This window comes from Rhinichthys klamathensis, unplaced genomic scaffold (assembly GCF_029890125.1).
Source record: "Rhinichthys klamathensis goyatoka isolate OS25496 unplaced genomic scaffold, OSU_Roscu_1.1 h1tg000312l_1, whole genome shotgun sequence".
Taxonomy (NCBI): domain Eukaryota; kingdom Metazoa; phylum Chordata; class Actinopteri; order Cypriniformes; family Leuciscidae; genus Rhinichthys; species Rhinichthys klamathensis.
This window is the reverse complement of record NW_026606830.1, coordinates 483,912-507,442: the sequence shown is the minus strand read 5'-3', so window position 1 is coordinate 507,442 and position 23,531 is coordinate 483,912. Positions and strand designations below refer to the sequence as shown.

The 23,531-nt window shown below is 38.4% G+C and overlaps 1 protein-coding gene across 5 annotated transcripts in view; it reads right to left on the bottom strand.

Annotated features, from left to right (window-relative positions):
* Window positions 1-23,531, bottom strand: part of lrp1bb (low density lipoprotein receptor-related protein 1Bb) — a 339,454-nt gene that overhangs the window by 213,305 nt on the left and 102,618 nt on the right. For 4 of the 5 annotated variants that reach the window (XM_056271238.1, XM_056271233.1, XM_056271236.1 and 1 more), the window contains exon 2: window positions 6,791-6,913. The exons of the other annotated variant lie outside the window; for it this stretch is intronic. In XM_056271238.1, the coding sequence (XP_056127213.1) occupies window positions 6,791-6,913 (123 nt within the window). The remainder of the gene's footprint in view (window positions 1-6,790; window positions 6,914-23,531) is intronic. 5 annotated transcript variants of the gene reach the window in all.

Here is a 23,531-nt window from a genome sequence, read left to right as displayed (position 1 = left end):
GTGCTATTAGAAGACATCCTGTCATAGCTTTTTGGTACATAACGGCTACCGTAGATACAACACGCATTTGAAAAAGCTAGGCGCTGGAGAGCACAATTCGTTTGAATGCAAAATACAATTTCACCGCTAGATGGGAGAAATTCCTACACAATGTCCCTGAAATGCGAGAATTGTGAGAAAATGAAATTCGCGTCAGATCTGAGTCATATGGGACAGCAGCAGATCTTAAAGTGACAGCAGTCTAATAAACCAGTCTAATCAACTGTGATGTCTGTCATTAATGTTAATCAAAGAACAACAACAAAGAAAATTGTAGCTTTAATAAGGATTATTCTATATTTCATTTATAATTTATGCAGTCAAGACTGTAAAGTGTTTGATAACTTTATAAAATTTCTGTATATGTCCTACCTGTTAGACAGGTAGGAAGGCCACAGGTAAATATAACATTTATTATAATGAGTTAATGTGAAGATTGTTTTAAGTTAAGCCTTTTTAAAGTATTTTTTAAAGCCTAAAAAATTTTGAAATAGATTTTTTTTAAAACATTCAACATTACAGTATAATTGAAAGCTATCAATTTAATAGATAGTGTCTCTAATGAGACATCATTTGTATTAGTATCAGTGATACTGGCCTTCATTCATAAAAAAATGCCATTACAACAAATATTTTAAATATACTGTCTTTAGGTTGTTTCTACATGAATTTGGAGAGTAACTGAATTTATTGCAATATAAAAATATTAAAAACTTCGATATTTTTAATTGCCAATAATTACAGAAAAAAAATGTGTGATTTTTTTTAATCAATTGACAGCACTAAATAATAATAATAATAATAATAATCCAATTCGATGACCCCTTTAATTTTTTTTTTTTACTGCATTGTAACCAGGGAAGTCATAATCACTTAATTGTGGCATTTTGGTAAAAGACAACTAACTTATATTTATATCATTTACATTAAAAATATTTTAATGTTTTGTCCAGAACATTAAAACATATAAAACATTGCATAGTAGAAATGACCCAGCTATGATTTTATGAGCTAAAATACATATGCACTGGGTAAAACCTTCACATCTGACTACCTCTCAATTTAGAAAATAGAATAAAGTCTCAACCTCATTTAAGCTGCACCCAACTCTGCATGCTTCACGCACAGACAGTGAAGAAAGCTTTGCCTTTGTTTGGTCTGTCTGTTTGTTTGCTGCCCCCAAGCAGATGGCATCATCCACAGGAAGTGAATCAGCTTGGCTTTCACAGCACAGAGGCTCCCACTAAATTAAAAGGATCATCTCCAAAGCTCCCTGCTTACATGCCAAACCCCCTGGATGTCTGGAGTTATGATATATATGCTATACACACTCACACGCATATATTTCATATATTTTGATAGCCACAATAAGGTGATGAAAACATAGTTTACTCTTTAATCACATACCACTTGCTGCTTTTGGAGTTCTGTTGCCTGTGGGCAATTTGTCACGAATTTAACGACACAGATTTGGTTTCAAAATTGGTAGGGACATTTTAAAATCAGCCGGTATGGATGCATATAGGCCTAAACACAGAAATTGTAGCATTTTGTGTCCATATATGTGGGCTGTAACTGTATCTAACAACTAAGAAAATGAAATGAAAAAAATACCAGCATAATCAAATTCCCTTTCATTTTTAACTGTCCTTTTAATAAGCTGCTTTGATTTAGCTCTTGGCTTGATGATGTGAGACAATATAAAAATCACAAGTAAAAAATATCAGCAGCTTGTGCTCTGAGCTTAAACAGCATTCTGCTCATGTCCAGATGACAAATTGTCCCAAACTATTGCACAACACTCTCTTCTAAAACCAAAGTCCAGGGCTGATGTATTGTTACCATTTAGGTAAGAGATCTAATGCTTCTATCTAATGCAATTCCAGTGTATTTTCTTTTCCAAAATGTACTGTACATGCCCTCATAAAACACAGAGCTCAAAAGATGTTAATCAAGTTAAATGTCATCTGATGATCTCATAAATGTCCCCCGCACAGTCTATTTTTCAAGCATTTCAGTCTGTGCTCAGAGGCGGGCATTGAGGTAAATATTGCATAATGCAGAATGCCTGTCCCTCAGCTCAATAACAAGATGCTATGCAACATTACCTCTCAAACCTCTTTCCTGCAGGTGTCAGTTCTCCTGTGGAATAGGCACATTACTCTCCATTTATTTCAGTATGAGAGGGGCCATAAGAAACTGCCCTGAGAGGTGTGCTCATAAAATCCATACGCATTTCTATGCATCTTAGATGGAAAGCGACAACTAGCTATTTTTGCAAGACTGCCCTTTAATTCTACGCAACTCCCCATCCAATTTTGCTATATTGTGAGATATGCTCTTTAGCTTTGGGGTCAATCATTTTCAAGGCTAGGGCCCTCAGTGCAAAGAAAGACAACGGACCCCGTTACATGTTGTATAAAACTGAATGTTGCATTTTAATCAAAGCCTAAAATGACATGCATTGTACAATATTAATGTACATATTTTGTTATGATATTTACAATGCCATTCAAATAATCATTATTGATGTTCATATAGTTGTATATTGTATATTTTAATTTTACTAAATATACATTAATGTGAAAAGGACAGTGAAACATTCAGCTTCTTTAGCTCTGGTTAAACGTTTGTCTACTGAATATTTTAATGTGTTTTTTTTTTTTTTTTTTTTTTTTTTTTATAGAGGCCATATTATGCCATATTGTATGCCATATTTTCTTGATTTTGTTTTTGGGGTCAATTAGAATAGGTTTTTATGCTTGAATGTCCAATGAGGGATGAGGGATTATTCCCCATTTAAATGAGGGATATTGTGATACGTTCCCAGAAGAAAACGCAAGACTACAATCAAGGTGTTTCAGGGAGACCAGAAAAAGTGCTCACTGATATAGAGAATAACTCTAAACAAAAAATATGAAAATGAAAATAAAAACATTACTAAAATAAATGAATGGGGAAAACAATGGCATTTCTTGTGTCCCGAGTAAATACATTTTACATAGAGCTTCTTGTTAAAGTTTAACCCAGGTACTATTAAGTATAGTTGATCAAAGAAGGATTTAAGGGCCAGTAATGTATACTTAACTTGACAGATGTCTAAAGAAAACAGCTGTCATCTTTTCAAAAACAAGAACATCATGTGCTCACCTTGTGGATCACAGTCTGCATTGCTTTCCGAGTGTTGTGAGTTAATGCTTTGCCCAGAACAAAAATGAGAACAAAACAAAAATCAATCTCTCTTACTCTCTCTGTTCAATTCAAACTTCAGGGAGGGGTGGAGGTGGGGGGAATAGTAGAGCAATTTGTCACTGAAGCATGTCTTTGTATTTCCTGATAAAGAACATCGCACTCAAGACAAAAGGCGAGAGCATATGGAACAGAGTCAGGAGCACTGAAATGACCCATATCTTTTTGTTAAAATCCTAAAAAGCTGTTCTTCAGTGAGCTTTCAATCTTTCCGCAATTCCTTTCGGCGATACAGAGATTATTTAGGCCGTATGGTCATTCTACTCATAACTCATGTCAAAACTTTCACTGTACATACTCCACTGACCAATATAAGTAGCAGCACGATGTACCTCGAACGCTCCAAGACTGTCATTGCAATACGTTTTTCTTCATTACAGGAAAGCGGGCTGTCTCCCAGTTCCCCTGATAACCCAAGATGTCGAGCTGGTCCCATAGGGAAGCTGGATGGCCAGCCTATCCAGGTTCCCGCTGGCCATGTGGCACTGAAAACGTGCAGCTGCCCTTCCCTGGAGGCCCTGGGAATGTGGTGATTACATTTCTCTGTGGTGGCAGAACTTGGGCACGCCAAAACTAGAAATATGCACAGTCCAGAAACTGGAACAGCAAAAACAATAACTATAAAATAAAAAACCAAGGACTTAATATCAGGTAACAGATAGGCTCAGAAATTGAAAACAGTCTAGGTTAATCTTATTATAAAACTAAGAGGATTAAGAGTTGAACATAATGTTATGAAGCAACTGGAGACGTGTGGAGAGACGAACGCTTCTACAGTATGACTATATCATTAGATTCAGTTTCATGAGAACAAGTAGACAGTCATTTAAGTTGTTCTCAAGCAAGTTTTACTTATATTAGAAGCGACAAAGTATAATACAAACAGTCCCACTGTGAGGGATACATTAGTTAGAGCTGTACTTGACAATTAAAATAGTTTTCATAAATTTTGAAGCAATAGGATGCTTGAAAATTTCAATTAATTTGAAGATTATAATGAACCAATGAAGAAAAATGCCAGCTCTGTCTCAGAACGAAGACTTTAAATAAATGTAGTCCTTTCTATGAAGAGTCAAAACTAATGAAGTGTCTTAGCATAAAAAGGTGAGGATAAATTAAAGCAGTCAAAACAGAAAGTGCCACTTTTTTTTATTATTACGTTAACCTCTGGTCAAGGAGAAAGATAGAGGTGAAATTAATGCATCAAATTATGTATTAGGATATCCACTATCAAATCAGATTAGAAGAAAGTGTAAATAAAAAAAATATGAATAAAACAATTAAAAAATAATTGCGACTTTTTATCTCACAATTCTGACTTTGCAAATCTTCAGAATTGCAAGACATAAACTTGCAGTTGCGAGAAAAAAGGTCAGAATTACGAGTTTATATCTTGCCATTCTGACTTTTTTTCTCGCAACTGCAAATTTATATCATGCAATTCTTTTTTTCCCTCAGAATTGTGAGATATACACTACCGTTCAAAAGTTTGGGGTCAGTGAGAATTTTATTTTTATTTTTTGGAGGAAAGAAATCAATACTTTTATTTATCAAGGAATAATTAATTTGATCGAAAGTGACAGTAAAGACATTTATAATGTTACAAAAGTCTTTTGAACTTCCTACTCATCAAAGAATCCTAAAAAAAAAAAAAAAAAACTGTACAACTGACAGACCAACAACTGTTTCAACATTGATAATAATAATAAACGTTTCTTGAGCATCAAATCCTCATATTATACTGATTTGTGAAGGATCATTTGACACTGAAGACACTGACACTGGTGATGCTGAAAATTCAGCTTTGATCACAGGAATAAATTACACTTTACTATATATTCACACAGAAAACAGCTGATTTACACTGGAATAATATTTAATACTATAACTGATTTTTGTTGTATTTTTAATCAAATAAGCGCAGCCATGGTTAGCAGAAGAGAATTCTTTTAAAAGTATTTAAAATCGTACCGACCCCAAACTTTTGAACGGTAGTGTAAACGCTCAATTGCAAGTTATAAAGTCCAATTCTGAGGGGGGAAAAAGACTGACTTTTTCTGAAAAAAAAAAAGTCCGAATTGCGAGATAAAAATACGCAATTACCTTTTTTTTCTGTGGCAGAAACAAGCTTTTATATAAAGCAATGTCGAGGGGTAAGTTGAATAATTGGGGAATATGTGAGCAATTTACACTTCAAGTAAAACCATGTACAATAATGAGTTGTTTATTAAAATTAAGTTAAAACAAAAAATAAAGCAAAAAAAAAATAAACAAACAAAAAATTAAAGTAAAATAAAAAATATCCCAGAACTAAGATTTTATTATACCACATTCCAACCATCATGTCTGCAGGAAAATATGAAGTATTTGAAAATGAAATATCAACTACTATGTCCTAGTAGTTGATCAGACTTTTATGTGGCTGAGGTAGCTTCTCGAGTGCATAAATTCATGTGGGAACCAAATTTTTTATTGTTTTCTTTGAAAGGTGGATTTTGCTTTGCCAGTGCTCCCTCAGACCTTTGGAAAATATATTGGCTACCACTTCAAAAAGACCAGTGTATTTCCAAAGTATTTCCTGCATTTAGATGCAAAGCTTATTATAAACATTAGTTGAAGCAGATGGCACATTACCCCACAGCTAATATTTTGGGAACTTTTTTTGTTCAATCATTAATGGGTAATCTTTATCAAAACAATTTACCTTGACTTTTTTCTTATGCGCACGTTTCAATCCTTGGCAACTGTATATGATTGGCCCGTTCTAAATACATAGATAGATACATGCATAAATAAATGACATGACAAAAATTGTGCATAGATTTCTGGATTAAGACTGCACAGTTTACTCACTGATTTTACCCCACTATCGGAAGCAACACGGTAACCTCAGGGTGCCCAATATGCACAGACAAACACATGAATAAAATTACCCATGTCAGTGGAGTGATGTTAGTACACTCTTGCGATAGTAGTCTGTGCTGGCTTCCAAAACACATTAAATTCCACTGCACATTTTGTTGTGAAATGCAGATTGTAATGCATTTCCTATCGATACGTAATCTATGGTAATGAGCTCCACAAAATCCCCACGATAAATACACCCGGAATCCATTCTAAAGCATTATAAACAAAACAGAGTGAACATGATTAATCTAAATGATAATAGAATACCAGTGGTGAGAATAGTTGACCCACTGTGCCTGGAATCTGTTATAAATTAAGCTCTTCTGGAAATGCCCTGCATCAACAGGAAGCAATTGGGCACACGGCTTTAGCATAAACTGATCAATCTTTTCGTGAATACAATTAAATATTAAAATCAGGACACTTTCATCACCCTAAAATGCCCAGCTATCATTCCTCGCACTTTGCATGTGAAGTGCAACCTGGAATTAAACAAGGCAAGGAACATAATCATGTGCAGGGTAATGCTGATTTTTGGCGAATGGACACATGGGAATGTAGAGATGCATTGTGGATTGGTGTAATGGTTACTTACATTTGTCCAGAACTTCATCAGAACCATCAGGGCAGTCTGGTTCCCCATCACAAAGCCAGTTCTCGGACACACAGGTCAGCTGGTCTCCGCACAGAAACTCTCCAACGTCACACAAAATGGGCTCTAATGAGAGAAGGGGGGTGGAGACAGAAATGGAGTATGGAATGAGGTGCAATACAGTCATTAAATGTCTAAATTACATGATTGTTTAATAAATATAATGATTAGTAAGTAGATGTGAAATGCATGAAGTCATACAATGATTCATTATAGTGACATGAATGTAATGACAATTAATTTGACTGAACAGCCAGGCAGGAATAATCTGGATGTGTCTGAAGCCGAATACCTTATTCGAAAAGGCACGAATAATGGCTTCTAAACAAATAACGAATAATTCTGCCAAATAATAGAAAAAATATTCAGCTGACAGTCACTCCTCGTGTTTTCTGGATAAGAGGTGAGCCAGGGGAAAGCACAATATTATACATAAACCTCTATCATCACTACGTAATTATGAGTGTGTGAAGTGAATGAGTGTAAACTTTATAAATGAATTGAGTGCAAATCAAATAGCCGCGTTACCATCTTCGTGAGTCTCTCAGAAATCAGAGCTTGGCAAGAGTAGCCTAATATCAACTAAAATACTACATCATACACATTGTACTATTTTATATGTATATTTAAATTATTTAAACCTTGTAACCTACGATATGAGTGTTGTTGTTTGCTCGGTTTTTAACAAAAAGGAAACGTTCAAATCGCTTAAAACAGACGCGATAGCTGATTCGAACGAGTGATGTTCGACGGCGGCATCCATCTTTGTAATGTAGGCTACAAAATCTGCTTCAAAATCCCAGCGCTGTCGTCATCGTGTAAAGCCCGCCCCAGCGTTTCTGATTGGTGCCGCGATTTCGGCAGATCGGAAATGAGCTTGAATGAGCTCTTTGCCAGACTAACTTTCAGAGCAAATCTAAATTTGCCGGAAGTTGTCTGGGTTTTCCCAGGCTAACTTGATATGTCTATTTAAATGTTTTGAACCTTATATGATAGGCAACACGATTTTTCTCTCTCACCCTCTCTCGGAGATGACATTTATGTAGCTCCTTCATTTTATAATTTGTTCAGATTTGCATTTGAATTTATTTCTTCTGAACACAAAAGAAGATATTTTTAAGAATATGGGTAATCAAACAGTTGACGTTTGACGGTAGCCATGAACTTCTATAGTATGTGGGGAAAAAATACTATGGAAGTCAATGGCGCCCATTGGTTACTGACATTTTCAAAATATATTTTTTTGTGTTCAACAGAAGAAAGAAATTCATACAGGTTTAGAACAACTTGAGGGTAAGTAAATGATGACAGCATTTTTGGGAAACCTATCCCTTTAAGAGCTGTTTCAGTTTTGGAAGCAACTTCTTTCCATCACAAGAACATTTTTTCTCCATTCTCTTTTGTTATGAGTACATCAGTCTTGCAATGATGCCCAACAATATTTACAAGAAAAATATGACTATTTGTCAGATCATCAAGTTTCAGGTATCACTCAAATGGGCCTTGCATTTCACTTCTAAATCCCTGAATATCCAAACTGCATAATTTATAAACATATCAAAATGATTATTATCCAAAATGCTCCAATTCCAATTCCAGTTCCAAAATGTTGAGGCAGGAATGCTAGCAATAATTCTATGCATCACTGCTCTCTGTCCTTGTGGACCAGCACCACATTACTACACACACACACAATACCCGCTGAGCAAATTCACTATCAAGGGACAGAATTATAAATGTCAAACGGTTTCATCTTCCTCCCGGTTTCTCCCTCTATGTCTTTCTCAAACTCTCTATCTCTTTCAAGCTGCAAGCCTCAAAATTAGGCCACGACCTACTGTATATGGACAGAATTTCACACTACACCTCTATGTTTAGTGCTGATAGTGGTCCATTTTGGAGCTTGTGTGTATATAGAATGGTTCCCATTTCCACATATTACGACAGAAGTCCACTGCTAAATGCCAATGATTAATGATAAATAGTGTTAATATATTATATATACCTCTGCAGGAATAATACCTTGTTCACACTGAAAAAAAAATAATAATAATAATTTCCTCAGTTTTTTTTTTGTCTTGTTTACCTTTACAAATATCTAAACATTCTTAAATCTTTCTTGATACATTTACTTGAGAAGCAAAATCACGCAAGATATTAAGTCTTGATTTAGTTTTTTTTTTAAACTTCATGCTTAAAATATATATTTTTTTAATCTGCCAGTGTGGTAAAAAAAAATTTACTTTAATTTAAAGGGCCGGTTTTGCAGAGTGTTTGAAACAAAGTCACTTAATTATAATACATTTTTACAAAAAACAACAATTGTTATCTTGAGGAAGAAAAATTAAATAGTAATTTACTAATCTACAGCACAATAAATCTACAGTGAAGTATTTCGCTTTTAAAGAAACTGAAAAATCGATGCATGAAGTGGATGTACCAGTATTGAAAAATCTTTCATTTACCTTCATGTTGTTTAAAAATGGCTTAGTTACGGTGGCCGAGAGAGCTCAACGCGCTGCAACTGAAGCAAACACATGCAAATAGAAAAAAACGCGTACAAACTAGGGATGTAAACGGTTAATCGATTATCGATTAATTGTCGACAAGAATTTACTCGATTAAATTAAATTATTGTCGGCTAATTGAACATTGCGAACGTGACACGAGATTCTCACGCGAGAGACCAGACAAAAACTTGAGGCGGCAAAAAAGAAACCAAACATGAGGCGATCAAAACGGAGTGGACTACCAGCTATATACAGCGTGCTAACTTCGAAAATTCATGTACCTGTATTCTAACAATAACTTAGCTCTCCTTATTAGATAGGCTCCTTGCATGCTGGCTAAAAACTTTTTTTTAAAGCTGGGCCTCCAACATTGACAGCGCTGTGTTGGACAGATTTGTGCAGCGGTGTTCCATGAGGGAGAGAGAGCGAGAGAGAGCGCGAAAGGTACGGGTGAGAGAGAGAGAGAGAGAGAGAGAGAGAGAGAGAGAGAGAGAGAGAGAGAGAGAGAGAGACGAGCGAGAGGTAGTTCTGCGCGAATGCGCTACGGGCTGGCGCTCTGCAATCAAATACGATTTTAAATAGGCTTAGTAAAAAAAAAAAAAAATCGAGAATCAATGTGTGGCGATCAGCGTTGATATTGTGGCGGGCCGCCACAAATAAATGAACGTATGGGGAACTCTGCCCTCTAATTTTACTGTCAGCTTCCTCAGGGATGATTTAAGTTGTGTTCAGTTCTATATTTGAAGTTTCCAGGTCTAGTAATCTTACTGTTACCTTTCTCAGACGAAGAGGGATTATAAGTGCTGCTGCTAATGTTTCAAGTTTTTAATATAAGTTTATCAGATAGATTACTATATGTAGGCTTAATATAGTGTAGCCTAAGCCTACCCATACAGATTTTTTATTTAAAATGTATTTTATGTTGCTTAATGTTTCACATGCAACAGGTGAGCCAGTGCACAATTATTTTTTATGTATTTTAATTTTCTGTACATCATTTATTTTGTTAAACTACATAAATGCCATTATCTGTACCGTATCCCAACTGTTACAATAAAACATCAATTGAGCAATATAACATGCATTTTTATTCAGTATATAAGCAATATTTAGCTTTTTATGTTAAAGACACTATTGATACCGTGAGAAATTTACATTCTCAGGAAAATAGCCGCTTATCAGTTAATCATTAATCGATCGATAAGGTCGATCAACTAATGATTAATGAATTAATCGATAATTTGCATCCCTTGTGGAAACAGAAAAAAACGCGTGCAAATAGAAAAAAACACCTGCAAATTAAAAAAACATCATCATCAGTTTCACAACACACGTGTGCTCCAAATACAGAAACGCACTGCAAAAGTTCACAACACAACCAAATACAGAAACGCGCTCCAAATAACACAGACCACAACGGAAATGTTTCCAGGGGAACCAAATAAGTGACGAACCCGGCTGGGACGTGCTTATTGCTCGTGAGCTTCCCTATGCCATACTCCCCTCGAAGGGCAGACGGCAGAGCCCTTAAAGTGGGACTTTGGAGTGAGCAGGGCTCTAGCGTGCCAACATGTAGCCGTGTGGAACCCACTTGATGAAGGGAGACATTCCTCATTATGTTCACAAGGGATGTTCCCATGACAACGCAGCACGGTGTCCATCAGCTGAAGAGCTGGTCTTACGACAGAAATATAATGCTGTTAACATAACGGTTGCAAATACATTTTTATTTTTACTTTACAAAAAAGCTTTTAAAATATGCGTGTATGTGTGTCTCTCAACTTTAAAACTTTGGACCCTACGTTACCTAACATTTCTTATGAAACTTTATGAAAATTTAAACATAACATGAAACAATTTGTACAGTGTAACTGATGAAAGATAAATATCTTTCCTTCATGTTCTTCTTCGTTCTCTATCTTTTTTATTTTTTTTATTTTAGTTTTCAGCTCATTGTTCTTTTCTCATTTGTATTGTGATGACATTGAACATATTGTTAATACATTTTGTATATTGTATACAAGTTGTATGTCATAAAAATGTAATCTCTGTATGTTTTGCAAAAATAAATAAATACATAAAGTAGAATTTTAAGCTGTAAGCACCAGCACGTCCCAGCTGGGTTCGTCACTTATTTGGTTCCCCTGGAAACATTTCCGTTGTGGTCTGTGTTATTTGCAGCGCGTTTCTGTATTTGTGTTGTGAGCTTTTGCAGCGCGTTTCTGTATTTGGGTGGTGTTGTGAGTATTTGGAGCTCACGTGTGTTGTGAAACTGATGAAGATGTTTTCTTAATTTGCGGGTGTTTTTTTTCAATTTACATGCGCTTTTTTTTTTTTTTTGCATACGTTTTCTTCTATTTGCATGCGTTTTCATCATTTGTAGCGCGTTGAGCTTTCTCGGCCACCATACTTAGTGCTGTTTTTGTTCAAACAATACAAATCAAAGGGGTTCTGTTATGAGGGGGAAGGTGAACCCAGGCGCAGACAGCAGATGCAATGAACACAGGATTTATTGATACAAAAACAGGAAAAACAAAGCCCACGAGGGGGCAAAACAAGACTGGACTATGAAGACTAACAAGACTGAGACAGATAACTATAGGGACACAAATAACCCTTACAGGCAATAGCGCAACAGGACTAAAACTCTTGACAAGATACTCACAGACTCTGACCAAGGATTAACACTCAGGTAACAATCACAATGAACCGACAGAAGACAGCAGATACAAGAGGATTAAATAGGGAACACTAATGACGAGGACAGGTGAAACTGACTAGACAATAATCACAAGACGAGGATAACAAGGGGGCGGGGTAACGAGACAACACAAGCACATGGTCCAAATAACAGACCATGCGCTTGTACATAAAACATGATTCTGTCATGATCCTGCCTCACGACTAAGTATTCTTGATTTTCCTAGTCGTGAGGCAGAATCATGACAGAACCCCCACCTTAAGGAGCGGCTACCAGACGCTCCTCAAGGGGACATTAAACACGGGACATGACAGACTGTGACAAAGACACGAACCAACAAAACATGGAAAACACTAACAATGGCAAACAGGAATAAACAAGAACAGGGTTCGGGTGAAAAATCAAAAACAACATACAAGGCAAAGGAGGTGGAGGAAACACAGAGTTCATGGGGGGAGGTCCAGGGTGGATGGGAGGACTGGGGGTCTTGGGTCCACGGGAGGAGGGCTGAGGACGAGAACTCCGGGCAGGCTTGGACGGGGACACATGAGTAGAGGTCTTGGGAGAAACAGTCCGGGGTTTAATGGTGACAGGGGAAACAGTCCGGGGACAAGTGGAGACAGGAACGAATGGTGAAACAGTCCGGGGACTAGTGGAGACAGGAACAAACGGGGAAACAGTCCGGGGGCTAGTGGAAACAGGGACAGATGGGGAAACAGTCCGGGGGCTGGTGGAGACAGGGACGAACGGGGAAACAGACCGGGAATTAGCAGCAACAGATTCAGACGAGGACACAGAGGATGCGGAACCGGGACTCCTGACGTGAGACATAGCAGGCAAAGGGGCAGGACAGGGTGCAGCAATAACAGCGGCAGGCTCGGGTGCAGCGCTCACCGGGATAGGATCAGGTGCAGCGCTCACAGAGACAGGCTTGGGAGCTGAGGACAAGGCAGGACAGACAGGGGGTTCAAGAATAGCGACGAGACGAGACAGGTAATCGGAAAGGGTCTTGGCCGCAATGATGACGGGCATCTCCTGACGAGCTGAAACTGCTCGCAGAACCTCCTTAGCGGCTAGATCGGCCGCAACTCTCTCAGCGGGCTCTGGGACAGCGCTTGCTGAGGCGGGCTCTGGGACAGCGCTTGCTGAGGCGGGCTCTGGGACAGCGCTTGCTGAGGCGGGCTCTGGGACAGCGCTTGCTGGAGCGGGCTCATGGACGGCGCTTGCTGGAGCGGGCTCATGGGAAGACAGAGACGGAGGACAAGAGGGTCCCTTCCTCCTCCTCTTCCTTCTGGGACGCGGAGCTGATGTCACAGCTGGACTGGAGATCGGCAGGAGAAGCGCAGCAGGGTCCATGACTGGAAGTGGGAGGGCTGTCTCAGGCAGGGAAGACTCGGTCGCTGAAGACTCCGAAGCAGACTCCCAGGAAATCCGTCTCCCTCGTTTTCCACGGAGACTTGCGGGTGTGGATGAAACCTCGGGAGTCGTGAGGGAGCCAGCCTGGTCCCCAAGCGTCGCGACGCCTATAACACGACCCTCCGGGATCACTGACAGCTTGGGTGATGGTGACGACAAGGTGGAACCCCGCGACTCCCTCCGTGACAAACAATCCACCATCTCACCAAACGGGCAGCAGACCAGCTTCTCCCGTTCAGCCAGGGGTGGAGGAGCGTTGAGACCCGCAATGAGGTAGCGGTTGAGGATGATATCAGGTAGGAAAAGCCTCCTCTCGTTTGCAACCTGGGCGTACTCCCTCAGGGACCGGTCTCCCTGGGGAGGAATTGGCAGCTTGCCATTACTTGCATCAGAAATAGTCCTCCGCCACCATTGTGCAAGGTCATCCGGGTTATGCTCAACAAAAGAGGACATACTGTCTGCTGGGTTCCTTGTTGGTCGGTTCATTCTGTTATGAGGGGGAAGGTGAACCCAGGCGCAGACAGCAGATGCAATGAACACAGGATTTATTGATACAAAAACAGGGAAAACAAAGCCCACGAGGGGGCAAAACAAGACTGGACTATGAAGACTAACAAGACTGAGACAGATAACTATAGGGACACAAATAACCCTTACAGGCAATAGCGCAACAGGACTAAAACTCTTGACAAGATACTCACAGACTCTGACCAAGGATTAACACTCAGGTAACAATCACAATGAACCGACAGAAGACAGCAGATACAAGAGGATTAAATAGGGAACACTAATGACGAGGACAGGTGAAACTGACTAGACAATAATCACAAGACGAGGATAACAAGGGGGCGGGGTAACGAGACAACACAAGCACATGGTCCAAATAACAGACCATGCGCTTGTACATAAAACATGAATCTGTCATGATCCCTTCCTCACGACTAGGAAAATCAAGAATGCTAAGGCAGAATCATGACAGGTTCAATGGTGTTTGGACCCCAACATTCTTCAACACATCTTTGTGTTCTGCAGTAATACAGGTTTGAAATGACATGAGGGTGAGTAAATTATGACAGAATTTTCATTTTTATGGTTGAACTATGCCTTTAATGTCTCACTTACAAATAGGAACTGAACAAAGCACAGGTCCTATTGAACATGCATATGTGTTTTAAACTGGTGTTTTGTTAGAAATATACAGACACACATCTTCAGATGCAGCAACATGGGAATTCAGCATAAGACAACCGATTTCACAAGCTCATCGCACATAATTTGAAAATGCCCCCAAAAAAATTATTGCACATCTTACAATAAGAGGCACCGCTGCACCTCTCTCCAGCATGACTGAAGATTAGTTCTATGGGGAAGAATGGATCTAGCAAATTGTTCAAGAGGTGGGTTCTTCTACAATTGATTCAGTTTCTTTAGAGGCACAGTGGCTCTGAAACTCGGCTGGTAATCTGGCCTGATTCAATTCAATGGCAGCTGCACATCAGTCAAAAAGCAATTACAGGGAATATGATGATGGCTGCCCTCTGTCCTTCATTCTTACTAACAAAAACAACAGCAATTCTGCGGCCCCCAATGAATAGTGACAGTGATTTGATTGTTGTAGTGGCTTTAAAAAGATGTGTCTATATTTTCGGATGAGTGGTTATTGAAACGGATTTCAAGCCAAACTTATTGCCTAGTACAGTATGCCTGGCTTCATATTTTGCAGTAAAATGTTGACTGACAGTTAAAAAAAAAAGTTCACTTGAATCAAGTTCAACTGGAGGAAAAATAGAAAACGTTTGGCTACACAGTCAGGTCTCTCGATAGAAGATTTCCCAAGTCCAGTTTGAACTGAAGGCACCTTTGCAGCTGAATTGGTTACCATTTAAAAAAAAAAAATTCCTTTTAGCTGAGGATAGTTTCTTTTGCAAGCAGCAGAACCCCGGAGTGGCATCTGTCCACTGATGTGTACCTGCTTTCATGTAGGGATGCCCTTTAAAGCTTAGCCCAATTTGAATTATTGGAATGACCAGTGACCACTTTACCTTCCCTCTTACCTCAAGAGGCCTTCACTTCTTGACTCAAGTGTTTGATGCTTCCAAAGCTCCCTGTTTCAATAGATTCTCCTCAGACAGTTCAAAACACACAGACAGAAAAACTGCAAGAAAACACTTCAAGCCTGTCAAAGAATAAAATCTTGCATCATTTGTTTTCGGAGGCAAAAACAGAATTTACATCTGAAAGGAGCAAATGCTACACCGAACTGCTAAATGTTGCGGTCATTCGGAGATAATTTTGAAGACATGAGGGAGGAAGATAAAAATAACAATGGAGCAAAATCGGCCCAACTCTTTGATGAGGTAGCGGTAACCCATTACCATAACAGTAGGAAATGTTCAGTGGAGCCTGGACTGGCATTCTATTATGAGCTTCATTTCTGACACAAGCTGCCACCTCGATGAGAAGAGAACTTTGGCTCATTAAAGCTCCTCAGCCTTTGTGTTCCGTCAGCTTTCAATACGCAACACTGTGACAGGGAGCTGTTGAACAGAAGAGATGGCCTTCAGAACTCTGGATGGATGCTCTGCCAAACTTGTTTGATTATGAGAACAGTTGTCTGATGCTAAGTGCCTACGCCACATATTAGCTGAAATCATTTACATGATATTGTTGTTCAATGCAAAAATATACAGCTATAAATCATATTTTTATATATATTTCAAATATATGCTAAATAAATGCACTGCGTGAGAAAAAATATTGTTCAAGATAAGGGGCGAGAAAAATACATTTCTAATCTTACAATATAATGTGGGAAAATATATATAGGCCTTTATGTTAGATGTTGCAGAGACTAGTCGACTTTAATGCTCTGCTATGACGCTTTAAACTTGACGTCGACTAGTCGCTGATCATGGCCTATAGAGGGAGCAACCGGATAAGAAATATTCAAAGTCTCCTTTTACGCTCCGTTTCCAACAGTTAAAATGACAAATAAATGCATACTCAGAGAGCGCTCCAACAGCTACGTTTGATTATACCATCTGGATGCTCAAAATTGATCGGGAGAATGCACATTTTAAAAAGCTTACTGTACACATAAGTTAATCGCCATTCTAAACTAATGCACTGCTGCATTGTAACGCACACACATACAGACAGTAACTCACACATCACGTGCAGATCGCACGCACACAGAAACAATCAATCAATTCTGTGATTTATCAATAAAATAGCTTAGAAACTGAAACGTTCTAGCATATATTTCCTAGTAACTAAAACCCACTGCTTCAATATTAGTAGAGAGACGCTGTCAGGTAGAATTAATTCTCATGCAATCACACTCTCACTAATGCATTCATATAAATGTAATCTTTGCTGTCCTACTTTATCTGTATGATGTAGAGCGAGCAGAAATCTGTGAGAACTATAACGACCCAAAGACAAAAGAACTGATAAAAATTAGCTGTTCTATAGGAGTAATAGCCCTGTGCGCAGTGCACAAGGCAACCCGTGTTCGAGTCTCAGCTTGAGGTTCAGGGTTATTTGTTCATTAATGACGTCGACGTCGACTCGACTTTCATCACATAAATGTCGACTTAATTATATTTAAATTGTCAATAATATATATATTCAGATTTTTTTATGTCTTGGACAAATTATATTTATATTGCCAATTTGTGTCCAAACTATATTTATGTAAATTCAAACTTAAACATTAGCATAAAATATATATTTTTGCAAGATATACGTCAATATTTTTAATTCTTATTTGTATGGATTCATTTTTTTGCCATCTGGGAAAAGACAGATTCTGAGCTGTAAACAGAGATAAAGCCAAAGAGAAGAAAACAAGGAAACAACTGTTTTAATTTACTTATCTACAATTGTGAGGACCATTAATGAGCCTGAATCAATGAAGCTCCAGTATAACCTTCAAAATGAATTGCTTCACATTTAATTCAAACCGGATGCTCAACAGCTGTTCAAGCCGCTTCAGTCTCATTATCTTTCCAACTGTTCTCTGTCATGCAACGCGGCCTAGACCGTTTCCTTACCTTGACAACCTACCGTGCCATGCTTTCTGATCGCAGCTATAATAAAAAAAGACAACCTCCCAATTTCCAAACTCAAGAAAGTCTACTGAGCCACAGAGATCATTAGTGTCAATTAAAACCGAGCTGACAGGGAAGAATTGTGTCAACAGCATGGAACGATCCACTTACCTTGCATCAAAAAGTTATTAGAACATGTAACTAAAGCTGCATTTTCATGTGAAGGTCAATGTCCATAGTAATATGTGACATTCTCCTAGTTGGATTTCATAGGAAATCTTGTTCTAAGTCACTCTAAGGCTGTGAAAATCCTTTGAGATTAGTTATGATCCATATAATGCTTCTCGGACACTTGTGAACGGATAAAAATGCTGCATCGTAAACCTTGCGTCTAACACAAACACATCCAACCGTCATCCGCTTCTGTTTTTCAGCTATGCAATCCAAGATGGCCAATGAACGGTTTAATTCTCACCTTGACATATACTACATGGTATTTTGATCTAAATGTCAGCTGCCTCAGTTTTTATCAGAAAACCGTGATTAACATTAATATCATCTGACACCTATTACATAAATGTCTTGAGAATGTCATTCGGCAGCAAGATTCACCCATATAACACCAGTGAATGTCAGAGCCAAAATGTTTGTTCTGCTTCACTTTTCATTCATATTGATCTGCGTATACACCGAAAAAGCACATTAAATGGGGTTCATAGAGACCACGCTTAGGGCTCCAGTTAGTGCCGATGTGCGGCTGACCAGCTGAATTCGAGGGGGGGGGGAGGGGATAATGATGCTCGAAGGTGCCGCACATTTACAAATTCCACAAGGCACTCCATCCAGGAAACACATCCTCTGCCAAAAGACCTTTACCATGGCAACTCTGAGTCAGTCGGACTGTGTGTAGCCAGGCTAGCAGAGAAATCAATGGGAAAGGACAACAGGGCCTTCATTAAGCTCTGCCTGACCTTCACTTTTCCAGTGAGGTCATTTTTATTTTCGAAACAACAGCGGGGGCATGTCAACAAATTATCAAAGGGAACGCAGTCAGATTTTTAACAGCCATTGCCAGAGTAGCCGACTCCTTGGTATAATCTACCTTGTAAACAATGAATTATTCATGAGTGTGACTTTAAATGTACAGTCCTCACAAGATATTCTTCCTTTCATTGTGTTGCTTGATGCAAGACAAATAAAGGCACAATCTGATTCTCTGTACACATCAGATGGATTTAAACTCACAATACATTATAGGCGACTATGTGCATGTTTCAGAGTTATGTATACAGTGCAAATACAAAAGCAGATGCATCAAAAGCTATACTGCAAGGGTTCTCAACCTTTTAAACACGTCTGAAACATTTTGTGACATAATACTGCGCCTGTCTAAAAAGAATTAAGCAACACGCTCCTAAGTGGCAGCATTCTTAAGAAAACCAACCCATTTTACTATTTAGTTATTTAATTATTATTGACTTAAAGTGTGAAAAATAGACAATTTGAGGGCACTCAGTCAGTGACACTTATTTTAAGTAAAAATTGTTTCTCACAGAAGGAGTGTACACTACTCAATCCGCCTCAGTTAATGTTCATTGCAAAACTTAGAGTACAAGACATATTCCAAGCTGTGAACAGAGATAAATCCAAAAAGAAGGTTAAAGAAAAATTTAAATGAGCTAATATTTTATAGCTGTAGAAATTATGCTATAAATAAGACAGTTCATATAAATCTCCCATGACCTCATTTGCATCTAGTGACCTCTGTATTTATCAAACATCAGAATTGTGCGAAATCTCTTTCCTCCACTCAAGGTCATATTGACAGCTGGCATTCTTAACAATGCTGAGTCTCATTTATGTGTTTATATCCCTTCTCATGCCATGATTATCAATCAGGGAAGATAATGGGCACTGAAGCAGGCAGTATCTCAGTCACTCCATGAGGTGAAACACCAGTCAAGGTTCCCTAAACAACATGTCTTCCTGAGGTAGCCGTGAAGGGTTCTATTCTCTCAACATCATTGTTTCATTACAGCCAAGAAAGATTGCCTCTGAAGCACTGATAACAGAAAAAAGCACTCAAACAATACACTATAATATTTAAATTTGCACAATTAATAGATGTTTTTTTTTTAGTTCCTTGAAATCCATATTACCCATTTTTAAGAAAGAGATAAGAGCCTTTTACTCAAATGAGCACTTGACAAAGACTTTTTTTTTATCCACTTTAGACCATTATTTCCAGTAGGAGTCTCCCGCTGTGTGGGAAGCAGCAGAGAGGGGCTGTGTTTAAGATGCCCAAACTCTTCTGATATAGCAGCTTTACAGTTTATCTGCCGATGAAATCAGCGGGTTCACGCAGCAGGAAATCTCCTTCAGAAGATCTGATTAGTCTCATTCCACTAAAATCAGGGAAGCGCATGTCATATCTAAATGCAAAGTTAGCGTAACAATATCAAGTTGGAGCCTAAAGCTGCTAATGATCCTGAATCTGAGGTCAAAAATAATGGGTTATAACTGATGTTTTGGCTGAAGTTAATATGTATGTAATCATTATCATGCATGTGGGTGGTACGGCTGAATGGGCTAATCTTATAAAGTGTTGCTCCGTATGCTGAAATCATTTGAAATGCTGCAGTATAATGTGGGTGGTTGGGAATTGCTGAATTAAACCGCTGTTTGTACTCTCAGGTGTTCTGTACAGTAAGGGTTTATCCCCAGAGGCAGAACAGGAGGTTAAAACTCTGACTATTCAGTTTTTCTATTTGCATCTTTCCATATTTATGTCTTTATTTGGATTCACGGTCCTAATGGAGAAAAAGTCACTTAGCTCATTTGCATAAACCCAGGATACCGCAATTATCAACAGACCCTGACATTCTCCAGAGACTTTAGAGATGTCCGCTCTTACCGCGGGAACAATTAACATAACCGCTTCATCTATTGGCATGCATTTAAACTAAGGCTTTTTTCCACTTTTTATAAGACCATACAAAAACTAGAGCAAATTCAGTCACTATTAAATCCATAAATGATTAGATAAACTGCAAAAAAAAGCACATCGCTTTTGAATTATGAAGCCCTTGATTTCCAAGCAAGGGCTGGGCTGGTACAGTCATTGCCGCAGGTCTAGAAGCTCAATGAGATAAGGAAATGATGAACAAACTAAAGAAACATTACACTGGGCTGAGTGTGAGAAGTTTTCTTCCCATGGGCTTAAAGGATGGCTTCTATTTGTAATTACCTAAACTGCTTTTTAGCAGCTCATTGACATGCTTTGAGCAAAAGAAAAGGATACATTGAAAAGGAAACCTAAGTTTGTTCTGAAGTCTAAAAAGGGAAAAATCAATATAACCTCCAGAAACAGTGTGAAAGATAAAAATAAATAAAACATTGCTTCAAAGCTTATTGACAGATGCTTTAAGTGCACTATTGTCTATGATAACAGCTTAGAACTTTTGACAAAAGATTAAAACTATTTCAAAAGCTCGTAAAAGAGATGTTTTTGAAGCCTGATGTCAGATTCGAAATGAAAGTATGCTATCAGAAAGTCCAAACTGTTTTGAAAACCCTTAATAGTGACAAGGAGCCAAAGATTTTTTTCAACAAAATCAATATTAGCTTTACTGTTATATGGGTCCGGTTAGACTCTAATAAACAAGTAGAAGAGCAAAACGAGGCCTGAATGTTTCATTTAAATCCATCATGTGAGTCGATCAACGTTTTTTAAAAGCCTTATAAATTGTGAGAACGGAGAGAGGGTATGGCGCATCTAAAGCCCAATTTATACTTCTGCGTCGAACTTACGTCGTAGGCTGTGTGTAGCACGCATACCCTTCGGCGTACCCTGACGTGCACCTCTCCAAAAATGTAACAACGCGTCAATTCTACGCGGACGCAAGCGCTGTGATTGGTCTGCCCTCGGGTTTCTGCGTGCGTCAACGCTGACAACGACGCAGAGGTATAAATTAAAACCAACGCATAGTCTACAGCGTAGAACAGGGATGGGCAACTTCGGTCCTGGAGGGCCACTGTCCTACAGAGTTTAGCTTCAACCCTAATCAAACACACCTGAACAAGCTAATCAAGGTCTTCAGGATTACTAGAAAGTTACAGGCAGGTGTTTTTTTCAGGGTTGGAGCTAAACTCTGTAGGACAGTGGCCCTCCAGGACCGAAGTTGCCCATCCCTGGCGTAGAAGCTCCGACGTAGGTCCGACGCAGAACTATAAATCAGCCTTAAGGCTGCAAATGATTCAATCAATTAGCTACTGTATATCTGCTTCTGCAGGTAGAAGAATGGAGGACATACAAGAATCTGCTGTGAAAGACCTCTAGAGAGCAGTAAAGTTTGACCTGGCATTAACTATAGAGGAAATAAAGTAATATGGGAGGCTGTGTTAAGATAAGACGGTCATATGCACAAGCATGATTCGTCAAAACGGTGCGCGTATGGAGCATGTGAGGGTTAAGGGTCATAAAGGCCCTGTCATGCTGAATGGCAATTGGCTGAATTGATTTCACACAATCTTGAACCTCTGGGCTCAGTATTGATCCCGCTAGCTTTTGATTTTCACACACAATGAACACTCACACAACAGCCCATTTCAAATTATCCATCTTCAACAGCCCGAGGTAAGATAAAAGCAACTTAAATATCTCAGAATATCTCTTACTGAAGTTTTCAAAGATTCAAATGCATGCAAATACAGGCTCTGTCAGTCCAGAAAACTAAACCAGTAATAAAAAAACATTATACAAACAATGATGGGCTATAAATTGGAAAATTGGCTATTTACAATAAGCAGAAATGGTATCTAATTACAGTGGTCGGACTCATTACTTGACATGTGACCTTATTCATACAGCCAGTTAACAATGTTGTTAGCAGCACTGTGCATTGTGGAAAAAGGATAATATCCAGACAAGCCGTTCATCATAGATATAGCACGTAATAGCAGGTATAGCATCTAATACATACAGCAACAGCTATGCATTATGAAGAAATCTAGCTCCATTGTCAGGGAGGTAGAGCTTCACTGAAAGATGATTCATAACTTACTGACATAAAGAGCTTTGAAATTTAATTGTTTCATTATGCAGGCAAATAAATCTGTTAATCATAATGCATTCACACCACGGAAGATTACAATAATACTTGGGGAATACAACAGTCAGAGACAAAGCATTGATGTTTTTGAATTATGAGTGAATGATGAAATGCCATAAATCAGGATAAATGATTTAGAGGTGCAAGATATATTGCCAGCTGATATATTTGGTATAACTATGCATGCATTTACTTGGTACATTATTGTTTAAGTAAACAAGAGCATATTAGTAATATTGAAATCACAGACAATGTTAAACAATGTTGAACCTCACAACCTCACAATTCATATTATTCAGTTTCTGTAATATGTCTTTTTGGGCCTTCAAATGAATCTGTATTCAAACTGTGTGTGAAGTGGTGACAGCCCGGGTGCTACAGTGATGGTGTAGTCATTAAAGGCCAGGGAAAGGGTTTTGAAATCTCCTGGGAAACTTAGATGTGTGGATAAAGCTGTACACAGGAAAGGAAATATATGTCCTTTTCAACTAGTGTCAGTAGCCAACTTGTCTTTTCATTCAGCACACATTTGCTTCACCAATGTTTTCCATTTTGTTCCCATTGTGCCAGTTTTGCTTAATTCCCACCCTCGGCATCTCATTCTGAGCATATTTCCTTTCTAAGTTTACACGTATTATTTACGAATGTGACATTTGGGAACGCTTTCAAACTTCAGTTTATAATATTTAAAACAACAGTTACAGAGAAAGATTATTTTTGTGGTTTCTGGACTGACATACAGTCCATTTTCTAACATTCATTATTAACTCTGAAAATGCCTGAAGGACTAAAATACCAAATGTCTCGGATCTCAAAAAAAAAGAAGAGAGAAATAAAATGAGATCTAAATGTAAGTTATGCTAAGTCATCATGGGAACATCGTTAAAAAGGCAC